This window comes from Somniosus microcephalus, chromosome 24 (genome assembly GCF_052327205.1).
Source record: "Somniosus microcephalus isolate GS21.2 chromosome 24, FLI_Smic_1.0, whole genome shotgun sequence".
NCBI lineage: Eukaryota > Metazoa > Chordata > Chondrichthyes > Squaliformes > Somniosidae > Somniosus > Somniosus microcephalus.
Window position 1 is genome coordinate 10,722,555 of NC_141010.1, and position 12,182 is coordinate 10,734,736.

A 12,182-nucleotide genomic window follows, 5' to 3' on the forward strand; every position below is an offset into this window, starting at 1 on the left:
CCCTCCAAGTAATAGTGATCTCCTTATTCTTCCTACCAAAATGTAATACCTTACATTTATCTGTGTTGAAATTCATTTGCAAATTATATGCCCATTCTGCAAGTTTATTAACGTCCTCCTGCCATTTGTTGCAGTGCTCTTCAATATTGACTATCCCCCCAATTTGGTGTCATCCGCAAATTTAGAAATTGTGTTTTTGATTCCAAAGTCGAAATCGTTAATGTAAATTGTGAACAGCAGTGGTCCCAGCACTGATCCTTGTGGAACACCACTACCCACCTTCTGTCACTGTGAATAGCTACCTTTTACTCCCACTCTCTGCTTTCTGTCTTGAAGCCAGCTAGCAATCCATTCTGCTACTTGTCCCCTGACTCCACATTCTGTGACCTTGTTCATTAGTTTATTATGTGGTACAGGTAGACTATCCTTTATCCGAACTTCCGAAAACCGAAAACCTCTAAAAACCGAAAGTTTTTTCGTTCAGCGTAAGTCGTGCGCACGACATGACCAGAGTGGCGCACGACTTACGCTGAGCAGGGCAGAGGGTCACAGAGTTCCCTCCTGAGTAGGAGATTGCAGGCCGAGCCGGGCAGTGTGAAGGAGGTACCGGGAGAGTGAACCCAACAATACAGCGGCCCGTCCGATAGCTGCAGCGACCCATCCGATATTCTTTTCTCCCCCCGACCCGACTCCAACCGAACCACGGCCCGTCCGATATTCTTTTCTCCCCCCACCACCCGACCCGACCCGACCCGTCCGATATTCTTTCCTCCCCCCCCCCACCCGACCCGACCCGACCCGTCCGATATTCTTTTCTCCCCCCCCACCCGACCCGACCCAACCCGACCCGTCCAATATTCTTTTCTCCCCCCCCCACCCGACCCGACCCCCAACCCGTCCGATATTCTTTTCTCCCCCACCACCCGACCCGACCCGTCCGATATTCTTTTCTCCCCCCCCACCCGACCCGACCCCCGACCCGTCCGATATTCTTTTCTCCTCCCCCCCCACCCGACCCGACCCCCCCAGACCCGAACCGCGGCCCGTCCGATATTCTTTTCTCCCCCCTGACCCCCCCCGACCCTGACCCCCCCGACCCCCGACCCGTCCGATATTCTTTTCTCCCCCCCACCCGACCCCCGACCTGATTTGCGGGCCAGCTTAGTAGGAGTCAGCCGATATCCAGCTTTCCAGAGAAGCAGGAAGGGGAATGAGACACGGAACAGTCGCAAGAGGTAGCCTGAACTTTTAAAATTTATATTAAATACAAATTTCCCAGTCTTATAAATAATACCTCTGAAATCCGAAAAATTCCGAAAACCGAAACTCAGCTGGTCCCAAGGCTTTCGGATAAGGGATAGTGTACCTGTAACTTATCAAAGGCCTTTTGAAAATCTAGATAAATTACCCTCGTCTATTCTCTCTGTTACCTCTTCAAAAATTTCAATGCGATTAGTCAAGCAAGACTTTCCCTTTTGAAGTCCATGTTGACAATTCAATTATTATATTTTTGGTTTCTAGATGTTATAGAGTCATAACAGCACAGAAGGAGGCCATTCGGCCCATCGAGTCCATGCCGGCTCGCTGTACAGCAATTTAGTCAGTCCCGTTCCCCCGCTCTGTCCCTGTAGCCCTGCAAGTTTATTTCCCTCAAGTGCCTATCCAGTCTCCCCTTGAAAACATTGAGTGTCTCCGCTTCCACCACTTCCATCGGCAGCGAGTTCCAGGTCCTCACCACTCGCTGCGTAAAAAAGTTTTTCCTCACGTCCCCCCTGTATCTCTTGCCCAAAACCTTAAATCTCTGTCCCCTGGTCCTTGTACCATCAACTAGTGGGAACAGCCTTTCCCTGTCTAGCCTATCCAAACCCGCCATAATCTTGTACACCTCGATCAAATCACCTCTCACCCTCTTTTGCTCTAATGGAAACAAATCCAGCTTCCCAACCTGTCCTTGTAGCTAAGATCCCCCATCCCCGGAACCATTCTGGTAAATCTCCTCTGCACCCTCTCAGGGGCCTTCACATCCTTCCTAAAGTGTAATGATCAGAACTGGATGCAATACTCTAGTTGTGGTCTAACCAGTGCTTTATAAAGGTTCAGCATAACTTCTCTACTTTTGTACTCAATACCTCTATTTATGAAGCCCAAGAGCCCATATGCTTTGTTAACCACTCTCTCAATATGTCCCGCCACCTTCAGGGACCTATGCACATTAACTCCCAGGTCCCTCTGTCCCTGCACACTCTTTAAAACTGTGCCATTAAGTGTATATTGCCTCTCCCTGTTCCTTCTGCCAAAATGCATCACCTCACACTTCTCTGTATTAAATTCCATCTGCCACTTGCCTGTCCATTCTGCTAGCCTTTCTATGTCCTGTTGCAGTCGATTGGTATCATCCTCACTGTTTGCCACCCCCCGAAATTTGGTGTCATCGGCAAATTTAGAAATTCTACTCTGTATTCCAATATCCAGGTCATGTTCTACTTTGTTCTCCTTTAGTAGGGATTCCATTATTTTTCCTACCAACGATGTTAAGCTGACTGGTTAGATTCCGCATTAGCCACGGGCAGCTACTTCCCACACAAGGAGGTGTAAAAGAAAATCCAAGACAGTCGTCACGTCGTTCCTCTAACACACATCCTCTGCCACTGCTTCAGGCAATGGTTTGGTAGTAGATTGTCTCAATAGAGGTAGTGTGACCCACAGAGAACAGAGTGGGATAAAACGTTAGCCCGCTGCGAGAGGTTCGGGAGGCAGTCAGCATGCATGGAACAGTCCTCCAAAACTTTGGACGGGAAGAAATAAAATAGTCTATAATGCAATATTGCGTCCGATCTCAGTCAGTAAAAATCTAGGCTGATACTCCAGTGCAGTACTGAGGGAGTGCTGCACTGTCGGAGGTGCCGTCTTTCGGATGAGACCATCCCGTCCTCTCTCTCAGGTGGTCGTAAAATATCCCATGGCACTATTTCGTAGAAGGGCAAGGGAGTTATCCCCGGTGTCCTGGCCAATATTTATCCCTCAAATCAACATCACTAAAACAGATGATCTGGTCATTATCGCATTGCTGTTTGCGGGAGCTTGCTGTGCGCAAATTGGCTGCCGCGTTTCCTACATTACAACAGTGACCACACTTCAAAAAGTACTTCATTGGCCGTATAGGGCTTCAGGACGACCATGAGGTCCTGAAAGGCGCTATACAAATGCAAGTCTTTCTTCTTTTATTCTGCAGGTATCTGGAGTATTGTTGGCACGGACGCTGACAGTTTTCCTGCATCTCATCCAAGTGGGTTCTTTATGTGTGAGCCCTTACCACTTGATGTCCACAGGTCATTGTGAAATTGTGCATCAGTGACGATGTGAGTAAGGGTGTGAGCAGCACTCCCAAGGCACAGCATCGCTGAAGAAGGGATGCTGCACAAAACCTTTATTTGATACTGCAACTCCCTTTTTACAAAATCAGAACATTTTATGACCTCCCTTTCTCGTAACCATAATGTGTTCAATACGCTAAATACTAAAAGTCTCTGATATTTGGGGGGGGGGCTATATTTCCCGTCCCCCTCAGCCCACTGGAGCCGACAATCCCCTCAACTTCAGCCACAGCTGCATTGCGTTTCAAAAGCTAATCCATCTCACATGAAAGCACTTGCTGCTAAGGTCGAACTACACTCCAGAGCTCTGGGATCCCGGCTACCCTCGCCTCAATTATTAATGCTAGGAACTTTTAAAGCAGAAGCAACTGTCTTAAGTATAACGGCAAAGTTATTGCCCTGCATAAATTTTTGCTGTCGTAAAACACTCACCACCAACGCAGGAAGCAAAAACCCGAGAACTCCAGCCCTCTTGGGGGTTGGTGCGAGAGACAGGCAGCGTCGGAGGGACGTGAGGCTCCTCGCTGTTTTGAGATCAATAGATCCAAATTTTCCGGGAGCCATGGCGATTAGGCAGCCTCCTGGAGAGGAGAAAATGTGAATCTGCTGGAGCCATTGTGTCCTGCTTTCACCCTTGATGCTGTGTCTCCCTGTGCGCAAATAGGCCGTCAGCCTGGGGGCAAAGGGGTGGTCATGACTAACAGGTTGAGAACTGTTACTGCAGTGGGATATAGTGCACTGTACAACAACAACAACTTGTATTTATACAGCATTTTTAACGTTTTAAAACATCCCAAGGCGCTTCACAGGAGCGATTATCAAACAAAATTTGACACCGAGACTCATAAGGAGATATTAAGGCAGGTGACCAAAAGCTTGGTCAAAGAGGTAGGTTTTAAGGAGCGTCTCAAAGGAGGAGAGAGGTCGCGAGGCGGAGAGGTTTAGGGAGGGAATTCCAGAGCTTGGGGTCTGGGCAGCTGAAGGCACGGCCACCAATGGTGGAGCGATTATAATCGGGGATGCTCAAGAGTCCAGAATTAGAGGAGCACAGATTCCTCGGAGGGGTTGTGGGTCTGGAGGAGATTACAGGTTACAGGAGGGGCAAGGCCATGGAGAGCTTGGAAAACAAGGATGAGAATTTTAAAATTGAAGTTTTAGACCCACACATTATCGCCATAACAAGTTAATGTGGTTGTGAAATTCTATGTTCCGAGTAAATGGGGGGGGCTCAGAATGATTTCTAAAGAATGATGCACTTGAAGCCATTGCTGTGACTAGCATTGTGCTTAGATGATGCAGCTATTGATCTGAGCTCACACTGTACCAGGATCTGGACCAATCACCAAGGCCACTTATCTTCAGGCTGCTTCTTCCATGCCCGATACGAGACTCCCAAAACAAGCACTCTACGCGAAGCTCTGACACGGCAAGAGAGCCCCAGGTGAGCAGAGGAAACGCTTCAAGGACACCCTCAAAGCCTCCTTGAAAAAGTGCAACATCCCCATCGACACCTAGGAATCCCCTGGCCCCAAGACCGCACAAAGTGGAGAAGAAGCATCCTGGAAGGCGCCGAACACCTAGAGTCTCTTCGCCAGGGGCAAGCGGAAGCCAAGCGCAAACAGCGCATGTCAACCCAAGCACCCCACCCACCCGCCCCTTTAACCACCGTCTGCCCCACCTGTGACAGAGACTGTAGGTCCCGCATTGGACTCATCAGTCACCGGAGAACTCATTTTTAATGTGGAAGCAAGTCATCCTCGGTTCCGAGGGACTGCCTAAGAAGCAGCTTCTTCCATTCAGCTGTCTCACTGTTTGTGGGATTTTTCAGCAGCATTTGTTCAGCAGTTGCCAAGTTTGGTGCTAAGAGTCAAGAACTCAAAATCAAACAGCCCACTGAGCTTCTATTCAAGTGACATTCACCACTCCCCCCCGCCGCCCAATTTTCTCCACAGCAGCAGCAGTAGCCCTCGGTAGCTCATTAAAGTGGCCGCTATTCATGCGTCCACCTAGACATTGACAGGATATTCAACCATGGAGGGCATCACCCAGACAGGGTACTCCAGCACGGAGGGCGCACAGCAAAGCCCGATCCTGCCAACATCCGGCAGCCACACAGCAGGATTCCACGTTCCAGCCTAAGTTGCTCGATACCCATCAGGAATGAGAACACAGGCTGATTTTTCACCCCCACCCCCCCCGGCACGGAGGCGAATTGCGCCAACTCAAACTGCCGCCCCGAGATCAGCAAGCTCAGCGCAGGCTGGGAATCGAACATGACACCTGCTGGTCTGTATGGTCAGGTTCCACATCAGGAGGCAGCTTTACCCGTTAGGTCAGAAGTTTCCAAACTGCAGCCCTAGGCATCAGCCCACAAAGCAATCCTATTTACATTTTTTTTTAAATAATTTGCTGATCCGTCCTATTTGAACTTTGTGGGCCTGCAGGTTTGGAAAGGGCTGCTCTTAGGCACTGCTGCTCATTGATGGATACATCCTAAATCAGAACACCAAGATGTTACACAGAATTTACAGCACAGAAACAGGCCATTCGGCCCAACTGGTCTATACCAGTGTTTATCCTCCCACTCTACTTCATCTCACCCTATCTGCATATCCTTTCTCCCTCATGTGCTTATCTAGCTTCCCCTTAAATGCATCTATATTATTCGCCTCAACTACTCCCTGTGGCAGCGAGTTCCACATTCTCACCACTCTCTGGGTAAATAAATTTCGCCTGAATTCCTTATTGGATTTATTAGTGACTATCTTACAATTATGACCCTTAGTTTTGGGCTCCTCCACAAATGGAAACATCTTCTCTACGTCTGTGTCATATTTGACCCTGAAATGAGCTTCCGACCACATATCCGCGGCATAACCAAGACCGCCTATTTCCACCTCCGTAACATCCCCCGCCACCGCCCCTGCCTCAGCTCATCTGCTGCTGAAACTTATCCATGCCTTTGTTACCTCTGGCCTCCCACATTCCACCCTACGTAAACTTGAGGTCATCCAAAACTCGGCTGCCCGTGTCCTAACTTGCACCAAGTCCCGTTCGCCCATCACCCCTGTGCTCGCTGACCTACATTGGCTCCGGGTTAAGCATCGCCTCGATTTCAAAATTCTCATCCTTGTTTTCAAATCCCTCCATGGCCTCGTCCTTTCCTATCTCTAATCTCTTTCCGCCCCACAACCCCCTCCCACATTACCCTGCCCCCATGAGATACCAGCGCTCCTCAAATTCTGCCCTCTTGAGCATCCCTGATTATAAATCGCTCAACCTTTGGTGGTCATGCATTCAGCTGCCTGGGCCCGAAGCTCTGAAACTCCCTCCCTACACCTCTCCGCCTCTCTCTCCTCCTTTAAGACGCTCCTTAAAACCGACCTCTTTGACCAAGCTTTTGGTCACCTGCCCTAATTTCTTCTTACGTGGCTCGGTGTCAAATTTATGTCTTGTAACGCTCGTGTGAAGCGCCTTGGGACGTTTGACTATGTTAAAGGCGCTATATAAATACAAGCTGTTGTTGTCTACCCTTCTGAAACGTTCCCAGCTGATTGCGCTATAAAAATTTGGTTATAAAAATTTGGTATTAATTAAAAAAATAACCATGAAGCTATCGGATTGTTGTTGAAACACAACTGGTTCACTAACGTCCTTCAGGGAAGAAAACCTGCCGCCCTTACCCGGGCTGACCCACATCAATGTGACTGACTCTTAACTGCCTTCTGAAATGGCCCAGCAGGACACCTCAGTTGTATCAGATCGCTACAAAGAATCGTCTTCTTCTTCTTAGGCAGTCCCTCGGAACCGAGGATGACTTGCTTCCACATTAAAAATGAGTTCGCAGGTGACTGATGAGTCCAATGTGGGACCTACAGTCTCTGTCACAGGTGGGGCAGACGGTGGTTGAAGGGGCGGGTGGGTGGGGTGCTTGGGTTGACGTGCGCTCCTTGCGCTGCCTGCGCTTGGCTTCCACCTGCTCCCGGCGAAGAGACTCGAGGTGTTCGGCGCCTTCCCGGATGCTTCTCCTCCACTTTGTGCGGTCTTGGGCCAGGGATTCCCAGGTGTCGGTGGGGATGTTACACTTTTTCAAGGAGGCTTTGAGGGTGTCCTTGAAGCGTTTCCTCTGCCCACCTGGGGCTCTCTTGCCGTGCCGGAGCTCTGAGTAAAGCGCTTGTTTTGGGACTCTCGTATCGGGCATGCGGACAATGTGACCCGTCCATCGGAGCTGATTGAGCATGGTCCAAGCTTCGATGCTGGCCTGAGCAAGCACACCGACGTTGGTGCACCTATCCTGCCACTGGATTTGCAGGATCTTGCAGAGGCAGCGTTGGTGGTACCTCTCCAGTGCTTTGAGGTGCCTGCTGTACATGGTCCACGTCTCCGAGGCATACAGCAGGGTGGGTATCACTGCTGCTCTGTAGACCATGAGTTTAGTGCCGGGTTTGGAGGTCCTGGTCTTCAAACACTCGCTACAAAAAATACCACATGGTCTGCAGCAGATCAAGAAGGTGGCTCACCAGTAATGTCGACTGTAATTTTTTTTTTCCCGGGCCACGCGGGCACTTTATGGGGCGGCGCGACCCATTCAATATACCGCACATACGCGGTTTTTCTATTGAAAAGCCGGCTGCGCAGGACCTCTTGGAGCGCTGTGCGGCTTACAGGAAACATTGCTCACCACCACCTTCTCAGGGCAACTGGGGATGGGCAACAAATTCTGGCCTTGCCTACGACGCCCACATCCCAGGAATGAATAAAAAGAAAAATGCAAAATTAAAGGTGGGGAACCGATTTAAACATTCTATCAGATGCACCACGGAATCAAAACCCTTGGATACCCTTGCATTAAGTCATCCAGACTGATACCTGGGATGGCAGGAATGACGTATGAGGAGAGATTGGGTCGATTAGGCTTATATTCGCTGGAGTTTAGAAGAATGAGAGGGGATCTCATTGAAACTTATAAAATTCTAACAGGACTAGACAGACTAGATGCAGGAAGGATGTTCCCGATGGCGGGGGAGTCCAGAACCAGGGGTCACAGTTTAAGGATAAGGGGTAAGCCATTTAGGACTGAGACGAGGAGGAATTTCTTCACCCAGAAAGTGGTGAACCTGTGGAATTCTCTACCACACAGGGCAGTTGAGGCCAATTCATTAAATATATTCAAGAAGGAGTTGGATATATTTTTTGAGGCTAAAGGGATCAAGGGATATGGGGAGAAGGCAGGGACAGGGTACTGAATTTGGATGATCAGCCATGATCTCATTAAATGGCGGAGCAGGCTCGAGGGGCCGAATGGCCTACTCCTGCCCCTATCTTCTATGTTTCTATGAAAGGGCTTTGTCACCAAAAGGACGTTCATAGCAATTCAAACGTCGCCCTCCAACCCAACCCACGGCTTAAACTGCTGTATCACGATTAATCTAGCCCCAACAGATGTTGATTAGTTTGTTTCCCTCTTTTGTGACTGCCTGGGGAAAATTGGAACAGTCCTAAAGTCAGCACAACTGCATTTTCACTTTGTCAGTCAGAATAGCCATGACGAGCAGGGAAGAGCCACACACCGGAGCAAAGAGTGAGCGTCCTTCGGAACGATGATGTTCAGGAATCTTGCTGCAGTTATTTTGGAGGAGTATCACATTGCAAGCGGCCCATGTTGTGCCAGATATCAAAAAGGAGCTGAAGGGGGAAAAGTAAGCAATTCTCCAATTACGTCACCCATCAAAAATAAAGAGGTAACGCGACGATTACTGGTTTCACGCCAAAGTGCGTAGTGTTTCCTCAATCCATGGCTTTTGCCACCTTAAGGTGCCACCCTCAATTATCTTTCACAAGATCGGGTAGGGCACATAACCTCTTTTTTGCATCACACTGCCAACCACCAGCGCATTACGTGACACTAATGCCGGCACTGAGCATGGGTCCAGAGTCTCAATAATTCTGTTGAATTTAACTCTGATGAAAATTCAATTGGGTCAATTTGTAGCATGCATACCAGTGATGTTCAGTGGAGCTTGTTGCACCAACATCACCATTACATTCGCAAAATCCAGTGTAGCTATATTAGCTGGTGCATTTGGGATGCACTGCATGATAGGGTGGTGGAAACAGGTTAAACAGTAGCTTTCAAAAGGAAATTGGGTAAATACTTGAAGGAGAAAAAAATTGCAGGGATATGGGGAAAGAAACAAGGCGTGGAGCTAACTGGATTGCTCTTTGAAGGAGCCAGTACAGACTCGATGGGCCGAATGGCCTTCTTCTGTGCTGTACTATTCTATGATTCTACCCTTATTACAGTGTAGATTACTTTTATCGTTACAGCCCTCAACAACGTCCCCCGTAAGCTGCACTGCCTCCTGCGCGGCCTGCCTCCCGCAATGCGCGGCCCATTCAATTTTTTGCGCATGCGTGGCACCTACAATGCAAAAAGCCAGTGAGCGGCCTGCGCGGGACCTTGCAGATGACTGCTCGACCAAACACTGGCCCTCAGCAATGTTCAGATACTCTGCTTGTCCAAGTTTCTCCTCTACTGTTCCGAAGGTGATGCCACGAGCACCGGCTGCACGCCTACACCTCAGCCATACCCACCCAGTGTGCACACTCGTTCCAGCAGGTGGGGTCAGTGCATAGCAGTTGCTGGCTGATTTGCCCCTCCCGATCACCCCTCCAGCTGCGATCAGTAAATTAGTCACAGCTGAGTGATAGAATCTGGGCCCTTCCTGTATGACTCACTTCCTCCCTGGGCAGAACAGTTAACCTACCGAGCTTTGCCGTGCCCGTGCTATTCCATTCTATTCCAACAAGTTTAAGGCTTTTGACAACTAAACTTTGCACAGCTCCAAAAGTTCTTTACAAAACTGAAAGAAAGACAGGCTTGCATTTCTATAGCGCCTTTCACATCTTATAGGATTTCCCAAAGCGCTTTACAGCCATTGAAGTACTTTTTGAAGAGTAGTCACTGTTGTAATGTAGGAAGGGCAGCAGCCAATTTGTGCATCGCAAGACCCTACAGACAGCAATGTGATAATGACCAGACAATCTGTTTTTTAGTGATGTTGATTGAGGGATAAATATTGGCCAAAACTCCCCTGCTCTTCTTCGAAACAAAATACAATGTACAATTGTATAAGGAACATCATTTAGTTCCTGCAGATTTTGGCATCTCTATTCGTCAGAAAAACACCAGTCCCTTATGAGTAATTTGGTCGCTGGGTTCACTGACACCACAAAATGCTGTTCTCTCTTTGGGGTTTTTCCTTCCACAGAGGGGAAGCAACTTGGCTGCACACAAACACAGTGCTAGTCCGGCATGGTTCTACAAAAAAAACCATGAGCTGCACGCTCACAATGACTAATTATATTTTACTATACGGCCAAGCCAAGCACGGAAGTGAAAGCAATGATGAGTCACAGTAAAACTGACCAAGTACTAAACCTAAACAAGGCCCATCAAAACCGCAGAGGGTAATGTTCTGGGGCCACTGTAAAAAAAAATGTACTGTAGTATGTAGATTTGAAAATTGCTCCTAACAAATCGTGCAGCCCACTACAGCGCAAAGCACAAACCCCCCCGCCCACCCCACCCCACCCCCTCCCCGTACAGTGACGGCTTTACAGAAATGGGTTATTTTTGGTCTCTACTTAACAAAATTCAGTTCATGGCTAAACCCCAGAATCTGTTGTTAAATTAAACAGGATGCATGGCCAGAGTTCAGGAGACCCCCCGCACCGTTATATATCAGATCAGCGGAAAAAGAAACCAACCTGGTAATCCTGATCATCGATGGAAAATCTCTCTCGCAGATTTCTAAAAACCATCGGGCAATATTCCTTAAATTTGAAACGGCTTGGGAGGTTCTCCCTAGAAAAGAAATAATGAACAGTTTCTTCAAATTGGGATTTCTAGACCAGTTTTTATTTGATAAAACACCAAAGGCCTGTGAATCAATGTCAGTTAACGTGCCTGTTATGTCTTTTCCTCCCATCCTCCTCGTGCAAGAGTCCAGTCATGTGCAAAAATAGCAAATCGGATAGACTCAGCTAATTCTAATTTTATTGCTGTACCTCCCGAATTCTCCCTCCCTCTCGGTCGGGAACTACGATTTCATTATCCTTTCCAAGTAAAAAAAGGGGAGTGAGGGGGACGGAGAGGAAATAACAAAAGGATTTTGGGTTTTCACTCAGTAATTATTTCCCTTAATAACTTGCATCCTATCATAGAACAGGACAGCACAGAAGGAGGCCACTCGGCCCATCGAGTCATGGGATGGCAGGAATGACGTATGAGGAGAGATTGGGTTGATTGGGATTATATTCGCTAGAGTTTAGAAGAATGAGAGGGGATCTCATTGAAACTTATAAAATTCTAGCAGGACTAGACAGACTAGATGCAGGAAGGATGTTCCCGATGGTCGGGGAGTCCAGAACCAGGGGTCACAGTCTAAGGATAAGGGGTAAGCCATTTAGGACTGAGATGAGGAGGAATTTCTTCACCCAAGTGAACCTGTGGAATTCTCTGCCACACAGGGCAGTTGAGGCCAATTCATTAAATATATTCAAGAAGGAGTTGGATATATTTCTTGAGGCTAAAGGGGTCAAGGGATATGGGGAGAAAGCAGGGACAGGGTACTGAATTTGAATGATCAGCCATGATCTCATTGAATGGCGGAGCAGGCTCGAGGGGCCGAATGGCCTACTCCTGCTCCTATCCTCTATGTTTCTATGAGTCTGCGCCGGCTCTTTCGAAGCGCAATCCAGTTAGTCCCACTCCCCCACTCTTTCCCCATATCCCTGCAATTTTTT

At 48.4% G+C, this 12,182-nt stretch overlaps 1 protein-coding gene across 1 annotated transcript in view; it reads right to left on the bottom strand.

The window, feature by feature from the left end:
• The window catches only part of LOC147101038 (phosphatidylinositol 5-phosphate 4-kinase type-2 beta-like), a 148,273-nt gene that overhangs the window by 93,644 nt on the left and 42,447 nt on the right, over positions 1-12,182 (bottom strand). The window contains exon 3 of the mRNA XM_085966207.1: positions 11,145-11,241. Within this exon, the coding sequence (XP_085822333.1) occupies positions 11,145-11,241 (97 nt within the window). The remainder of the gene's footprint in view (positions 1-11,144; positions 11,242-12,182) is intronic.